At 39.2% G+C, this 17,857-nt stretch overlaps 1 protein-coding gene across 1 annotated transcript in view; it reads right to left on the reverse strand.

Moving 5' to 3' along the window:
- TMTC2 (transmembrane and tetratricopeptide repeat containing 2) overlaps nt 1-17,857 on the reverse strand; it is a 389,840-nt gene that overhangs the window by 99,608 nt on the left and 272,375 nt on the right. Inside the window, 1 exon segment of the mRNA XM_021093031.1 lies at nt 13,689-13,810. Coding sequence (XP_020948690.1) covers nt 13,689-13,810 — 122 coding nt within the window.

The following is a 17,857-nucleotide window of genomic DNA, read 5'->3' on the forward strand; positions in this document are numbered from 1 at the left end:
AGTAATTGCAAACTATTGCATTTGGAGTGGATAAGTGATGAGGTCCTGATCTACAACACAGGAAACTGTACACAATCAGTTGTAATAGAACATGATGGAGAATATTTTGAGAAACAGAATATGTGTATATGTATAACTGGATTGCTTTGCTGTGCAGCAGAAATTGGCAGGACATTGTAAATCAACCATAGTAAAAAAATTAGAAAAAAAAAGAATATATAAAAGAACTATAAAACATCAACAGAACAATAATCAGATTTTTTAAATGATTAAATACCTTGAATAGATATTTCTCTGAAGAGGATATACAAATATCTAAGAAGCATATGGAAAGATGTTCAATAACACTGATTACTGCAGAAATGGAAGTTGAAATCATAAAGATATATCACCTCACATCTGTTGTATGGCTACTATTAAAAACAAAGCAAGGAGTTCTCGTCGTGCACAGTAGAAACAAACCTGACTAGGAGCCATGAGGTTGCAGGTGCGATTCCTGGGGGTTAAGGATCTGGCATTGCTGTGAGCTGTGGTGTAGGTTGCAGACGCGGCTCGGAACTAGCGTTGCTGTGGCTGTGGCATAGGCCGGCAGCAATAGCTCTGATTCGACCCCTAGACTGGGAACCTCCACATGCAGTAGGTGCAGCCCTAAAAAAAAAAAAAAAAAAAAAAAAAAAAAAAAGAAGACAAAAACAACAACAAAAAAACAAACAAAAAAACCTGACAATAGAAAATAAAAAGTGTTGGTGAGGATATGGAGAAAGGGGAACCCTTGTATACTCTTGGTGGGAATGTAAAATGCTATAGTGTCATGGAAAATAGTTCCCCCCAAAATTAAAAATAGAACACCACATGATCAGCAATCTCACTTTGGGGTATGTATCTGAAAGAACTGAAAACAGGATCTTGAAGTGCTATTTGTACACCCATGTTCATTGCAGTATTATTCACAATAGCTAAGAGGTAGAAGTAACCTAAATGCCCATTCATTCATAATGAATGAATGAATAAGGAAAATGTGGTATGTAGAACAATGGAATATTATACAGCCCTCAAAAGAAGGGAATTCTGTTATGTGCTATAACATGGATGAATCTTGGGGACATTATGCTAAGTGAAATAAACCAGTTACAAAAGACAAATGTTGAGTCATTTCACCAACAGGAAAAGTACCTAAAGTAACTATACAAAGCAGTCAAACTCTTAGAAGAGAAGATAGAATAGTGGCTGCCAAGGACTGAAAGGAGAAGGATAGAGGAGCTATTGTTCAATGGGTATAGAGTTTCAGTTTTGCAAGATGAAAAAGTTCTGGAGATACGTCACACAACAATGTACACATAGTTAACACTATTCTATTGCTTACTTGGCAATGGTTATGATGGAAAATCTTATGTTACTTTTTTTTATTACAGTAAAAATATAGGATTGGAAAAAAATGAAATAAACTCTGGCAGCAAATAGAAAACATATACAATCCTGGCTGACATTAAATCAAATATATCAATAATCACTCTAAATATAAATAGTCTAATATACCAATTAAAAGGTAGAGAATGTTAGACTGAATAATAATAATAATAATAAAAGGCCCAACTACCTGTTGTCTACAAGAAATCCACTTTAAATATAAAGACTCTGATATGTAAAGCAAAGGGATGCATATAGATAAATCACGCTAACACTCATCAAAAGAAAGCTGGAATACTAATTTCAGACAAAGAAGACTTCCGAGCAAGGAAAAGTATTACAGATAAAGAGGGACATTTGGGGGGCCGGGGGATACAAGGATGTAATCCATAATGTGACAGAGGTACCACAATATATTACAAATGAGTGAAACGAGCTCACTGAATGGGGCGGGGAGTGAGGTGATGACCTATTTAAGTTTGGAGATGAGTGGAGTCTGCAAGACAGACGGAAAATTAAACTAGACATAAGAATAGGCCTCTAGTTGATGACGCTTCTTCCCTTGGGATACAATTCTAAAACTATACACGAACAGAGTTCCTGCTGTGGTGCAGTGGTTTAAGGATCTGGTGCTGTCTCTGCAGTGGCTCCGGTCACAGCTGTGTCTCAGATTTGATCCCTGGCTTGGGAACTTCCACGTGCCACAGGTGTGAACAAAATAAAAACAGAAATAAAAGAATCAAATGAAAACAACAACCCTATACATGAATACTGGAACATGAACAACTAAGAAAATGTGCGGCAGATGGTAGAAGCCAGGTTTCTCTGTTGGAATCAGAAGTTACTGATAAACAAGGGGAGGAGGCCAAAAAGATACATATGAGAATGGATTAGCGTTGGAGACATCAGTATGAACTGATATTTAATTTAATATACAGGAAGTTACAAACAGAATATATATTGCAGCTATGTGTACATACATTGGTTAGTATGCAGCCATATATCTCCTTTCCCTGTCCCCTAGGAGACATGTATCGCCTTTCAGGCATCTGAGAGAAAGTAAAACAACAGCAACCTGGTAGCAAACAGCATACCCGGATCTTGATTTCAAATCAATTTTCAATAAAAAGAGCCACGGTTCCTTGGAAAATGTTTGATTCTAGAACTTGGGCAGGAAATATGTACGGTGAGCTTGGAGGGTGTTACAGTGACAAAAAATAAGAAAGTGCCCAAAGGAAACACACACACACACACACACACACACACACACACACACACACACACACACTGATGGAGGAGTGTTAAAGGGACCAAGAAGCCTATGCAAGAACCCCCGCTGTTTGAAACTGGGCAATAGGAACCACTTTGAGCACAAAAGTAGTATGTGTTATAACCCAGTGTATAAATGAAATATCCCTGAGTCCAAACGCATATGCATACGATTTTGAATAAATAACTGGGGAGAAGAGATAAAGCTCCCATACAGAAGAATCGCAATGATGGAGAAAATTGTCCCAAAGGAGAGGTGGCATAACTTCCCATTCCTCAAGTGTAGGTTCCAGGTAATGATGCGAAGACGTCAATATAAAAGGCAGGGGAAAGAGAAGCTTTGTACACAAAGGAGAAATATGACCAGAACCATCACAAGCCAGGTTATCAAAGGTAGCATAAGTGGTGATCCGTCACATTGATAATCTATTATCGTGATATGACGAGATGAGCAGGGCAATTTATCTCCTCCAAACCCTTAACCTTCGTCTCATCGTGACAAGACACTGCCCAAACACCATCGGAGGATTATTCTACAAAATACATGACAAGTACTCCTCAAAATTGTCAAGGTCATCAAAGCACGTGGAGCCTGAGCAACTGTCATAGCCTAGAGGAGCCTAACGAGAAAAGACAACTAAACGGAATGTGCTGTCTTAAACAGGCTCCCAGAGTCTGAGATGGGATTCTGGAACAACAGAAGGACAAAAGGGAAAGCCAGAAGATTCCTGAATAAAATAAAGACTCTATTTAATAACAACATATCCATATTGCCTCATTAAGCATGACAACTGTACCCCACTAATGCATGTGTAGGAACTCTCTGTATTAACTTTGCAGTCACTCTCAATCTAAAACTATTGTAAAAGAAAGGGTTTATTAACACATTCATTTCTCAAGTGTCTAATGCAAATGCCACAAAATCTTACCTTTTGTTTTGAGTTAAGAATGCATGGGGATCTCTCACAATATTGTCTTTTTTGCTATATGCTTGAAATATTTGTAACAACAACAAATTCGTAAGATAACACTTTTCAAAAAACTTATTATGACTCCGACTGCTAAATGGGACGGTGAGCGTATTCCAGGCAAAGGAAGAGTCTCAGACAAAGTCTCCAGGACTCTTCCTCTGACGGACACTCACTGGAGAACCAAGTATCAGCCTAAGCACAGGTATGTCAGGAAAAGGTGTTAAAGACTGCAAGGACCAAACACTATTTCTACTTCAGGAACTGGAAAACAAAAGATAATTTGTCTCTGGTCACTAATTAGCAAAGTGGAAACAGGGTGGGGAAAGAAACTGCCACTTGGGGAGCATGTGCATCCTGTGTGGAAGACGGAAAATAGGCACCTTCAGAAAAAAATCTATTGAGCGGAGGCAATAGATTTCAACTCCATCCTGTATCCCTGCTGAGGTAATCCCTTTAAGATATGCAAAGATATCTTAAATCTAAAGTCTCCTGATGAGTAATTTTCTGCTTAAAGTGAGCAAACTTCTGATTCAAGCAGATGGAAATTCCATTCTTCTTCTAGCTATTGTTCCATCCCCCAAAGGAGAAACAGAGCAAACTTTACACTAGACAGTGTCTTCAAGTTCCTTTTCTCAGGGGGCAAACACTTCCCAGAAGGACTATTATATCTATCAGCTCTTCTACCTATTTCTTCATTACGGGACATTATAAAACATGATTCAATGGCCAGTGCCCATCTTAAACCCAAAGCCACGTGACTAACGTCCCTAATATCAAACGGACCAAAGGGCTCTATTTAAGGGTGAATCCTCCCACGTGTTGCCACCTTCCACGGAAAGTATCATGATTACAAGGCACACTGAGGTGTTCCCGTCACGGCGCAGTGGTTAAAGAATCCGACTAGGGAGCATGAGGTTGCGGGTTCGATCCCTGCCCTTGCTCAGTGGGTGAAGGATCCGGCGTTGCTGTGAGCTGTGGTGTAGGTGGCAGACGCGGCTCAGATCCCACGTTGCTGTGGCTCTGGGTAGGCCGGCAGCAGCTCCAGCTCTGATTGGACCCCTCGCCTGGGAACCTCCATATGCTGCAGGAGTGGCCCTGGAAAAGGCAAAAAGACAAAAACAAAAACAAAAAACAAGGCACACTGAGTTATAGGAGAGGTTCAAGAACGTCTTCCATCCTGTCACTTTTGACGAATAGCAACAATTATAACTCAATAATAAACTTGCCCTGCAATTTTAAGACTTTTGAAATAAATTTGCAGGCAGGGATGTGCTCAGGTGCTCTGCTTCAACTCAGTGTCTCCCGGTTAAAAGTTAAGCAGGTAAAGGTCAGCGGCCACTCACCTCTCCTTCAGTTGGGAGTATCACGTATCCTTCAAAATTCAAAATACAAAGGAAACTATATACCCCACTAGGTATGCCATCTGTGCCATATCCACGTTACAAATTCTACTTGTCACTTCACTATTACTACTTCCTTGTTACTTCAAATATGTAGCTATCTAAATCCTTTTTAGAACTACTTACACTATTTTTTTTTAAATTTAATGATACATACAAAGGTTGTTTTCTCATTTCAGAACTGTATTGTAAGAAAATCTCAAAACTGAACGAAGATATTCTTTAAAAATAAATTTTGGAAGTTCTCGTTGTGGCTGGGTAGGTTAAGGACATAATGTGGTTCCTGTGAAGATGTGGGTTTGATCCCTAGCATTGCTTAGTGGGTTAAGGATCTGGCTTTGCCACAAGCTGAGGTGTAGGTCTCGGATGGGCTCAGATCCAGCCCGTGTTGCCGTGGCTGTGGTGTAGGCCTCAGTGGCAGCTCCAGTTTGACCTCTGGCCAAAGAATTTCCATACGGCGCAGGTGCAGCCGTAAAAATAAATAAATAAATACATAAATAAAATTTTTATGCATTTTGAAGTTAGGCCTTTATGCATATAAGGCACCATATATACAAGTTTTATCACAAGAAACAAAAGGTTAGAGAGCGATGTAAATAGTACAGCTTTCAGAAAAACCAAGTGTGATGCAATAGGCTTTGGACACAGGTCTGAAACTCCGTGAACTCCAGCTTCCGCATCTGTAGAGTAAGTACCCAGATTCCGGGATTATGGGAGGAGTTATTAGAATAGCATTTTCAAAAAAGCCTCGGTCACTGCGTGATAAAGAGCTAATCTAGGCAGTACTGTGATTGTTGTGATTGCTGAAGAGGCAGGGGAAGGGGCCACCCTATGTGCACTATTTCATTCTTTGTGAGACAGGAAAACAACAGATAAGGACTTGTGTCCAGAAATGAATGAGGAGTTCAAATGGTCCTAGAAGCGCAGGACTTGGAAGAAAAAAAAAAAATGTTGAACTCAGAATTTACTGTTGTTTGGAAGAACTTTAATTTTAAGAAAAAACTAATGACGCAATCTACAATTGGGTGGACTTCATGCCTCAGGATGCTGAGGTTCACAGCCTCAAATGCCACGTGGATAAATATAAGGGGAACTAACCAAAATGCTATGGGTTTGGGAACAGCTTCATGGCTAGGTTGGTCTTGAACCTATTTATAAGATTGCAAAAACGAAAACTCTTAAGTCTCTGAACAGATATGGCTTCCTTTCTATACAAGCCCGTGTGTGTGAGTGTGTGTGTGTGTGTGTGTGTGTGTGTGTGTGTGTGTGAATGTATACTTACATCTATATCTATAACCAAACGCATCAGGGAAAGAAAGGCAACCTTTTTTGGTGAAGTGTTGGTCCGAGCACTTGGCAGGAGAGGAATTGCCTTTGAAAACAGGCAATCCGTGCTACCTTTTTTAAAGGTAAACACAGGTGTGGGGTCCCATGCCTATCCCAAAAATTAAAAAGAAAATAAGCTGAAGGTGCCTACATAACGGTCCTTTCTGAAACAAAGCCATTTCCGCCAGGCTTAAGCAGGGTGCCCCCCGCGGAAGCTGCTGCGGATGACGGTTAGGATTCTCCTCCGTGGAAGGCACCGAGGGCTGCCTGAGGCCAAAGCAAGACCCCACCGGTCCAGGTAGCACGACTGTTTATTACAGAACATGGCACAAGGCTCAGATGCGGAAAATGTATGTCAAATACGGGTTTTTATAAACGATTGCAGTTTGAGTCCTTCAAGAAAGTCAAGCTACTTTTAAGGGACACAATCACTTCTCCATCAACATTCCTCCAATAACATAGGATAGCAGAGTCTTGGGGGATTTTTTTTTTTGGGGGGGTGCACCTAGAGCGTATGGAAGTTCCCAGTTTAGGGGTGCTTTTCGAAGCTACAGCTGCTGGCCTACGCCAGAGCCACAGCAACATGAGATCTGAGCCACATCTGTGACCTACCCCACAGCTCAAAGCAACATCAGATCCTCAACCCACTGAGCAAGGCCAGGGATTGAACCTGTGTGCTCACCGATACTAGTCAGATTCGTTAACCACTGAGCCACGAAGGGAACTCCCTGGGGGATTTCTGAAGCTTTTAAAATTGCGCTAAGTGTTAACTACAGACCAAATACAGAAACCAACAAAATAACAATGAAATGTTAAGTTAGTTTCAGAGCCGTATGATCTTACTTATTCCCAAATAAAAAGCTAGCATTTCTTTCCAAACATAGCATCACATATAAGTAGATATAAAGCAGCTAGAATTACTTTATGTGACCTTTAGTAACTGAGAATTTGAGTATTTTGATTTTATTATTCCTGAGTATATCTGGCAAAAGAAAATATCTCTAAAATGACTTTAAGTAACTGACATACAAAAGCAGCATAAAATCTGGGATACTTTGGAGATATTTAGATTCCTGCCTGAGTCACTTAGCAGTAACAAGTATAGCAATTTTAAGATTCGTTCTACAATTGTACCTTAATTTTTTTTAAACGATTGATTCTATATAGAGCAGAATGCATTTATTTATTTTAATGGCTGCTCCTGCAGCATATGGAAGTTTCCAGGCTAGGGGGCGAATCAGAGCTGCTGCTACCCACCTACACGACAACCACAGCAATATGGGATCTGAGTGGCATCTGCGACCTATGCTGCAACTTGTTGCAACACTGGATCCTTAACCCACTGAGAAGATTGAACCTGCATCCTCACAGACACCATGTCGGGTCCTTAACCCACTGAGCCACAGTGGGAACTCTGCAAAATGCACATCTTGAAGTGAGGAGACAATTTCTAAGACAATGAACTATCAGATTCATTATGCTTCAGAGTAAAAATACTACAATGTTTAGATGAGGCAACTTCATATAAAATGCTTAGGTGAATACTGTATTGAATTTTCTTCGATATTTCATTCCGTATTTCAATCGCATGACATAAGTGATACACATTTTCTCTTTGCACCACATCACTTTTGCACCTTCTATAGCGAATGTCCATCATGGTCATTCAGCCAGAGGTGCAGGGACATGTTTTTGCTCCTTCATGCCTCTGCTCGAAACATAGCTGTTCAGTGACGAAAATAAAACAAAGGGACCTCAAGAGTAGTCAACACGTACAGTGGGAAGAACTTTCAAGAAGACCAAACGGAGACATAATCTCAACTCTAAATAGCAGTAATTATTACCCAAGGCCCAAGGAAACACACAGCCCTGCATGTCCAGAGAGACTACACGCACACCGTTTCAGCCTGGGGTATGGAACTTTTCCATGGAACTCCAAGTACTTTCACAACTGGAGTTTTATGTAGCCCAATTAACTTTGGCTAGACACAGAAATCTGGCTCCGTGCTTCCATTCAGTAGCCAAAATAAAGGTTTGCCGTATCAAGAATTACTGTCAGAGTCTCCCATATCCTTCCTTCTCTCTTACTAACCTAAATCTGGAAAAGAAGCTCACAGCCAAGTTGCTTTTACTACAATTTAAGTCCATATTAATTTTACTAGCTCACAAAAATGGCAAAATAGTTGGCTTAAATCAGCTGAACAGGACCAAAAGAAAGGAGAGCCAAGCAGAGAATAAAAAATCAAGGTAAGGATGTGCACACAACCAGAGAACACACACAGGTTTCGAAACAACTGTACAACCGTCTGAAACGCTGCAATAATGGAAATGTGACTCCTTCCGTTCTCTCCTAACGCAGCCCAATTTTAAATTCACGGCATTCGCCCTCGGTAACCAAGTTCAAACAAGGAATAAATCACAATTTTAAAGAGAGCTTGTGTTCAGTATTTTAACTGGACATGCCACTGGTATGAAAGCTCCATATATTCTAAAGAGATGTCACCCAGATCCAACTACATTTAAACGCGGAGGCTACCAGTGACCCTCAAGCAGAACTAACTACTCCCTAGGGTTCCCTGGAACATTTGCATTTGGGTTTGTAATGGACCCCAACCAGAAACCAGAAATCTTAAGTTCATAACCTACAATGCCTAATAATAAAAATGTGCTTAACCCATTCACACCAAACTAATATTTAGACATAATGCCTAAAAATAAATTATAAAAAATGAGGAGGGAGGCATGCTAGCTTCCCTTTACAATATTTAATCAGGTATAAAAGTGGAGGAAAACGCCACAAAAAATTATGTACCATAGAGTGAAAACAAATGAGGCTTAATTCAGAAATCCTTGAAGGTGTATCCAGTTCTACCGTTTGTTGTTCTTGGGGATACTCCTCAAATCCTTGAAGCTCAGTTTCCTCCTCGATAAAAAGAGGAAAGTACTCATGACAGAGCTTCGTGAACAAACACCTGTCCATCACAGGCACTCAGGAGATGTACGCCCTTCCTGTACCCACTCCTCTTTCAGGACCTTGGAATGTGACACTGTGTCCACTCGATAGTCATGCCTCTCTCATTCATTTATTTCGTACATATAACTGGGAGTTAGAGCAAAGCCTCGCATGGATTAATAAATCTCCGTACATGTGTTGGCAAAATGAAGAGGCTAATGAGGAAACGAGAATTAGGCCAGGGAAACAAAAATATTTAAAAAGTCTGGTACCCTCTACCTTAAACTTACAGAGTGCTGTCAGTTATATCTCAATAAAACTGGAAAAAAAGACTTGCCCAGCCCTTATATAACTTCAAAAGGGAGATGCACAATGATGGCCTGGGGATAGTTACCGAGACAGTGAAATGCCATGTACCGAAGGGATGAGAAGAGAAATAACGACTTAGTCTCTGCACAACGTCTAGGGTCAGAAGACATAGATTCATATCTGCCATTTGATCTGAGAAGTCCTATTACAGAGACACTGAAACCAGTGCCATGGAAGTGCAGAGCAAGCGAAAACTAATGCTTGAAAGACTCAGGCAAGACATCACACCAGGAAATAAAATTTGATGAGGCAGAGAGAGGAAAGGGACATTTTTGTCAGAGGAATGAAAAAGGATTTGATCTATGGGATTTGTCAAAGCATTCTGAGAAACTCTAAATCTCTTTGAACTTTTCTAAATATTAGCAATACTACAAATTCTTAAAGAAAAATTTGTTCAAAAAAGGTGGTTCGGAGTGAATTGTTTCACTGGCTATAGTAAAAGCATCAATAATTATTATTTTTTGCCTGTCATGTCTTACAAAAATACAATTCTTTGTATGGAAATCTTACTCTACCCTCTCAGTCTCATTTAGCTGCATGTCAGTTTTAAATATTTTACCTTTGGTCAGTTTTGATGCAATAGTAAAAATACCATTCCATTTCTCTTCTCTTCTCTTGAGAGGAACAGCCAATTCCATTTTATAATACTTTATATTTAAAGCATTCAAGTCACAATGTGTGGCATTTTCTACCTCACCAATTCCATCTGAAGTCAATAGCATATTACCAGGCCGAGAAACCCAGAATTAGACAAAAGGCAATCCACTGGGATCAGAAACTTGCCAAATCTCATAATTCAAAAAAACTGTTAAGTATGGTTGTGGGGTTTTTGGCACTGTGATTTCAAGCCATTCCATAATAGGGTTTGTATTTCAGCTAATCAGCAAGTCGGAAACTATAAAAGTTCTGTTGGTGAGGGGGAATTAAAATCTGGATTGTAATACTTGTGTCTTTCCTCCCCTTCCATATGTTTCAGTAAATTGAAACTGCTAAATCTTGTTTTTAAAAATGCCTTCTAAAAAATAAAGCAGCCTGTAAAATCATATTTTTGGTACAGGAAACTTAAAAGATTTAGGCTTGAAAAAAAGAAAGGGGGGGAGAAAGGACATGTGGTTTTTCCATCTGAAGTCATGTCATAGTCTAGGTATATTTCAACATTCAACTTCTTTTTCTTTTCAAAATGACTTTTTTTGGGGGGTGATAAATCTGAAACTTTTATAGACCTTTCTGATCAATTTACTAAACATGTTTCCAATGGAATTCCCTAATAACCTGTCAAAGTCAGTAGAGGCAAGAGGTTTATATGAACTCTGTTCTCACATGAAGCTATGTGAGTTAGCATCCAATCAGAATAAGAAATGGAAAGGGTTTTCCTAAGATAAAACAATTTTTTCTAACTGATGAAATGAGACATATTAGGACACTATAAATGGCTAAAAATAGCAACTTTTAACCTCCAAGTGAGTAACATTCTTTGCCCTTCTCTGTTCCTTCTCTGTTGAGCCTCCATATAAATTTCTCTCATTCCTTCTTTCATCAGTTTCGTTTCATCTTTTGGTTTGTGTATGAAAAACGTTTCCTCACCTTTATTCTCCCATCCTTCAAATGAAAACTGTTTTCCCATCATTTTTTAATTGCTACAAAATGCTATGTGAACAAATCTCTAAGGTCATCTGTTTTTTTTTTTTTTTTTTTCCCTTCCTCTTTCCTCCAGTCTTTCTGCTAATCATTTATTCCAGTTCCAGTCTTGTATATTTGAGGCTGTCCCCACATGACTGTAGACCCTTGGTCATCCACTGTTATTTAAAAGGGGAGTTCATTAAAGCAGATTGAATTCCTTAGGCATAAATGTACTTTCTAGCCTGGAAAGGTTCACTTTTGTATGTTGAGAAGCTAGTCATTTCTAGGGACCTCCAAATGTAGTCTATGAAAATCTTTTTGCTACAGTGATACAGTTTCTCCCGATGAGAATTCCACCATGTCTACGGGAGGAGGGGAGAGGGTGTGTTGCTGAGGCGGTATAAACACTACATTGCTGTGTTCTGCCCGTGGTGTTTGGGGAGCGGCATTCACAGTCTGAGTATTCTCCTGGAGGACACTCAGTCAGAACTCTCTTCAGCACCCCCTGCATCCCACGTGTGATGGTGCCCCAGCTCCCCTCTGCCCCCAGTCATGGAGCTCTCTTATTCCAGTGCTCCACCCCTGTGAGCCTCCTTTCCCCTGACCTGGAAGGGAGTGCCTGCTTGCTAGCACTGGGCACCTGGGGAGAGGCCTGACTGTCCCGTACGTAGATCAGAACTGTTCACACTTCTCAGCTCATCGTCTTCCGTGCCAGGTGCCTCAAAGTCTTGAATCCCCCGATTTCTTCGCATTGCGATTCTGTTCCAAAGTCCTTTCAGATGGTGGTTTGCTCTCCTTTGACCGAGGAGTTGTAACACCTCTTTCGACTTTCTGACTTCCAAAAATCCACTTAAATTGCACTTCCCCTTCCATTATGATTGTTCTTGTGAGGTTATTCCTTCTTCATATTTTATTCAGTAAATTACCTACATAATCACTATTTCTTTGTTCCCCATTCTTCGCGCATCCCACTCAGTAACTCCTTCTAGATTTAACCGTGTTCTTTCAAAGGACATGCTCCGTCACGTCTTCAGGAAGAGTTTTTAGGGGACTGACCAATTTCTTGCCCTAGGAATTCCCTGATCATTCAAGTAAAGTAAATTCAAAACCCAAAGCCTGGTAAAGAGAGGGCGATGGTGCCAACTTCTGTGCAAAGATTTCAGATTCCACGCTGAGAAAGGCAAAGCTTTATGCTGCCCTCTTGAACCAGTATGTGAATTTTTCTACATTATTCTTTCACTGTTGATATGAACTTTCCTGCCTTATTCAGACATCTAATTCCTGGCCTTCTGTTGGGTCAAAGCTTTGTCTTTTATTCCAGCAAGAACGAAACCAAACAAACAAACCACAAACCTTTCCCACAGGCTGTTACAACTGATAATCTACCCCAAACCAGCTTCGGGATCAGCGGTCTGTTTACTGTTCTGCTGTTTAGTTATTGCTTCTTTTCCACCCCCAGGGAAATTCTCTCACTACTGTTTGAGCTCAGGTACATATTAGCAGCATTTCTGTTATATTTTACTAAGCATATCTAGCTGTTTTTAAGTGAGATGTTTTCTGGTCACATAGTCGACCCATATAATCTATTTAATAGCTTTTAGTGGCATGTTAAAATGGATACATAAAACTTTTAAGTGTTTAGCCTATCATTTTCTGTGGGAAACAAAACTATTCTTCCTTTTAAACAATTATAAGATACCTTTCCATGAATTCATTTAGGAATCACTTTCCTGACCCTTTGCTCTATGCTTTGTTAGCATTCATTTGCTTTTATTAATATTGGAGAAAGTTTAAGGGATATAACTAAAATAACACAGATAATAGATTCAGATTAGGATTGAAGGCTAATTGTACCATTTATTGGCTGGGTGAGCTCAGGAAAAGTTACTTAAATATTTTGACCAATTCCCTAGTTTGTAGAATAAAAACAGTACTACCTCTTTGAAAAACATAATATTACAATTTTTATAAGTCACAATGGTAGAGTATCAGTAATTTCTTATGCTTCAAACTAACACTGCTTTCACAGAACTATGGCCAGAAGAGCCTGTCACATGGATGGTGGCCAAAGGACGGCTCTCCCCCTCTTACAGAATGATTTCCATTTCGTAGAAGATTCTAGGTGGTACGATGGACACACACGCCCTGCCTCATCTAGAGCTGGCTATTTGGAAAGACTCAGACTTAATTCCACATTACGGCCAATCTGGGGTTAACACTGGCTTCCAGAACATGGTCTTTACTAGACGTATTGTTACTTGACAAGTGCCCCACACAATCACGCCTTTGGGGTTCTCCACTTACACCTTTCACTTAAGTTACGTCAAGGATACACGTCACATTCAAGGGGGGGGGGGGAAGCTAATCACTCACTGTGAGTGCCAGCAGTTTTCCGTAGGTGAGATGAGCAGGGATGTGGTCCGTCTTGGATCTCAGCGACTCCATGTACCAGTGCTCAGCCTCGGGGAGCTTGCTTAATCGCATGTACGCTTCGCCTGGCGAGAGAATTGCGAAAATCCATCTGAGGACACAGCTTTGCAGGAACAGTTCCCACAGCCTCACAGCGTCACGTCCACCCTCCATGCATTTCCAGATTCTGCGCATGTACCCGCATTCACTGTTTCCTTTGCTTCCCCAAAAGCCATCATCATTTTCCACTTCACAGATGAGAAAACTTGTGTTTTGGAAACTCAATTATCTCTCGAAGAACTGCTAATTGAAGAGTATCATGCAGGACATAGACAAAAAAAGTTTAAGCTTCTACCCTCTGAGGTGGACAGCGAGAGTCGAATATGGTTTATCATCAATTGCTTTAAATGTTTAATAGTAGGGATTGTATATCCCTAACATTGAGAAAGTCAGATAAAAGGATGAAATTAAAAATATCTGGGATTAAGCATTGGAGCCAGATGTGCGTTCTTTTCAGGAATTATTAGCGCTTATATTTTAATAAGTAACTACAATTTATCAGTTTCAGTTGGAAAATCCAGTAGATATAGGACAGTTATTTAACTCACCCATCACCATGTGCAAAGTTAGTCTAAGGCCTTTCAGCCATTAGCCATTAGCTTCAACTTATGCAAATTTTACTGACCAAATAGCATTTCATGAACAGCCAAGCAAAAGAATGAAAATTGGAAATAAAACCAAAAGTATATCAGTTGCCTCCTCTGTTACATGCTTATAGTATAGAGGAATATTCACCTAATAGGATAACCATATTTTAAGATAATTTGTGTATTTAAGTGAAACATTGTAGTTATAATAAATACTGCAATGTAGAAGCTACTCAGTTTCTGAGACCAGGCAACAGACTAGTAACCTGCACTATTTTTCAAGCAGGCTTTTATAGCTGAAATAATAATTATGATGGCTTTTTCCATTTAGAGGAGTAATACGAGGCTTTTCCTGAATGTATTAGCCACAATCATCATACATCTTTGTTTCAAAGGAAGAGCTAGCTTCCTTTTAATCAAATTCTCTTCGCATTAGCACAGTGCTGTCAATACAAATATGTTTGATGAATTGAACTGATTTGTGTCTCCTGACCTTTTGAGTGCCTTCTGCGTGGGTGCTTGGTAAAAAACATTGGTGACAAGTAATATGTAACATGCACAAAAATGAACGTGTCACTCAAACACGTCTAGGTATTTCTAGTTCTGAGGCCAGTCCTGAGATTATATTATCATAAAAATTGATAGCTTGAAAAAAATGTTTTTCCTAAAGCTTAAAACATGTTTGCATTTAAGAATTTGGTTAGATTTAATCAAATGCTCAGGGTGAGATGCAAGAAATACCTGAAGCAAAGACCAAAGACTAGAATAAGATGCACAAAATATTCACAGTTCTTAGAGAAGTGGGATTAGGCATGGACTTAAATTTTTTTTTTGGTTTCTGTAATAATTACATTGTTTTTATTATAATACCTTATAATAAGTGAAACACTGTCAGACAATTTTCTTTCTGCCATGTTGAACTAATAAATATTTCCAGATAAAGCAAAGAGTATTTTCATTAGGGAAAGTGAACAGTTTCCTCATACTAAAACAATACCACACATGATTTATATAACAGAAAGAACGCAGAATCCCTGATATTAAAAAATTTAAAGCAATTAATGATAAACCAAATCAACTATCTCTAAATGGATTCTAAAGCCAGCAAAAAAAAAAACACATGGATTAAGTTCAGAGTTAGAGCTGAAAGATGGGTCTGCATTAAAGATTCTGTTTGGAAATAATCTGAAATTCTACTTTGGGTCTTCAAGTGCTCATAGATCACTTCTTAGAAGTGCTGCAGGGGAGTTCCATTGTGGTGCAGCATTAAAGACCTCGTGCTGTCACTGCAGCGGCTTAGATTGCTGCAGTGGTGCAGGTTCAGTCCCTGGCCTGGGAACTTCCACATGTTACGGGTGCAGCCAGAAAAGGAGTTCTGCAATCACTGCATTTAATATGGCTCCTACTTTTCATTTATATAAAAAAATTCCACTAATTCGTAGAATGGTCCCAGGAGGTTATCTGTACAGAAAGAGAGTGCAGGAGAACCTTAATTCCACAGTGCTTTTGAGATTCACATCCTTATATGTAAGGGGTTGATGTCTGAAAATCATTTCAGAAAGTGCAGTATTTTTCTTCCAAGTCAGAAATCCATCTTTATTAAAACTCATTTTGAAATTGGCACAGCACTGTAAATCAACTAAAATAAAAATTTTACATTAATTAAAAAAAGAAATGAGATATTATGAATTTGCTAACTACGTAGGTTGGCCCATTTTGTTCAGTAAGAACTCATAAACAACTTATTACTTTATAAAACTTGTGAGATGGGGAAATATCAAAGAGCTATAAATAAGAAATATAATGCAATAATGCATCTTGGCAAGTATACGAAAAATGGAAATAACTCGCCTACTTAGATACTATTCATTACGACTTCCAAAAACTTCATTACACCTCGGTAATAACAGTGATGACAATCACATTTATTGAATATTTATTATGCATTAGGATGGCAAGCTACAGGGAGCAAATGTCTGACTTACTTGCACCCACTCAATTTCTATACCTTTGGGCACAAAGAATATTTTCTCCTTTACTCCCACAAGGAGTCTTAACACATCACCCTCATTCAACCTGTACCAACTTTTTAAATTATGTTTGCAAGATGATACATTATTTCCAATCTCTATATTAATTGCTTAATATATGCATCTCATATTTTTTTATTAGGGAACATCCTTAATTACCTGGATTTGACAGATGAGACAACTGAGAAGGGGCATGGCTACATCAACCAGACACAATTAGAAATGTGCAAAGTGGTAAAACTGCCATTCAGATCCTGGACAACCTAACCTTAGCACACCGCTAACCTGTCGTTAGTGAACAGTCGCAAACTTTCCAAGTCTCCAGCTCAGGTGAAAATTATACTGTCTCACTCACAGAAAAGTGTTTTCGAGTTTGGGAAACACTGGCCATCAAGTTCATTTCACTTTGCCTGGGGCTTATCTATTGAATTAAAGGAAAAAAGAAGACCAGTAATAATCCATGGCTGACCTTTAAAAATGTTTCTGCTACATACGTTGCTCAATTTTTTAGAGGGAATATGTAGATATAATGTGTGTTCTAGTTGTAAGGTTAACCTTAACACAAAAACAGCCTATAGAAGTGCTAATAAAATCAAGATGCAAAACCAAAAATGCAAGAAAATGATCATAGATGAATTGAAATGTGTTTAAAAGGCAACTGAAGAAAGTTTAGGCAGCAAACAATACAAGAACAAGTACTTGCTTTGGCCCTGCCAAAGTAAAAGCTTCATATTTCTCCCTTCTAATTCATACTAGCAGTTAGAATACTCATTTTATGCATGAGGAGAAAAGCTTAGGAATAAGTGACTTGCAGTTAATAATCCTAGCCTATCAGTGAAACTAGAACACACCCTCACACCATGCATAAAAATAAACTCAAAATGGCTTAAAGACTTAAATATAAGACACCAACAAATCCTGGAAGAGGACACAGGCAAAACATTCTCTGACATCCACCTTACAAATGGTTTCTCAGGTCAGTCTCCCAAAGAAACAGAAATAAAAACAAAAATAAACCCATGGGACCTCATCAAACTGACAAGCTTTTGCACAGCAAAGGAAACCAAAAAGAAAACAAAAAGACAACTTACAGAATGGGAGAAAATAGTTTTGAATGATACAACTGACAAGACCTTAATCTCTAGAATATACCAGCAACTTATACAACTCAACAGCCAAAAAGCCAACCACCCAATGGAAAAATGGGCAAAAGACCTGAAAAGACTTTTCTCCAAGGAAGATAAACAGATGGCCAATAAGCACATGGATAAAAGCTCAACATTGCTGATTATTAGAGAAGTGCACATCAAAACTACCATGAGATACCACCTTACATCATTAACAAGGCCACAAATAACAAGTGCTGGAGGGGGTGTGGAGAAAAGGGAACCCTCCTGCACTGTTGGTGGGAATGTAAGCTGGTACAGCCACTATGGAGAACAGTATGGAGGTACCT

The sequence above is a fragment of the Sus scrofa genome, chromosome 5, assembly GCF_000003025.6.
Source record: "Sus scrofa isolate TJ Tabasco breed Duroc chromosome 5, Sscrofa11.1, whole genome shotgun sequence".
NCBI lineage: Eukaryota > Metazoa > Chordata > Mammalia > Artiodactyla > Suidae > Sus > Sus scrofa.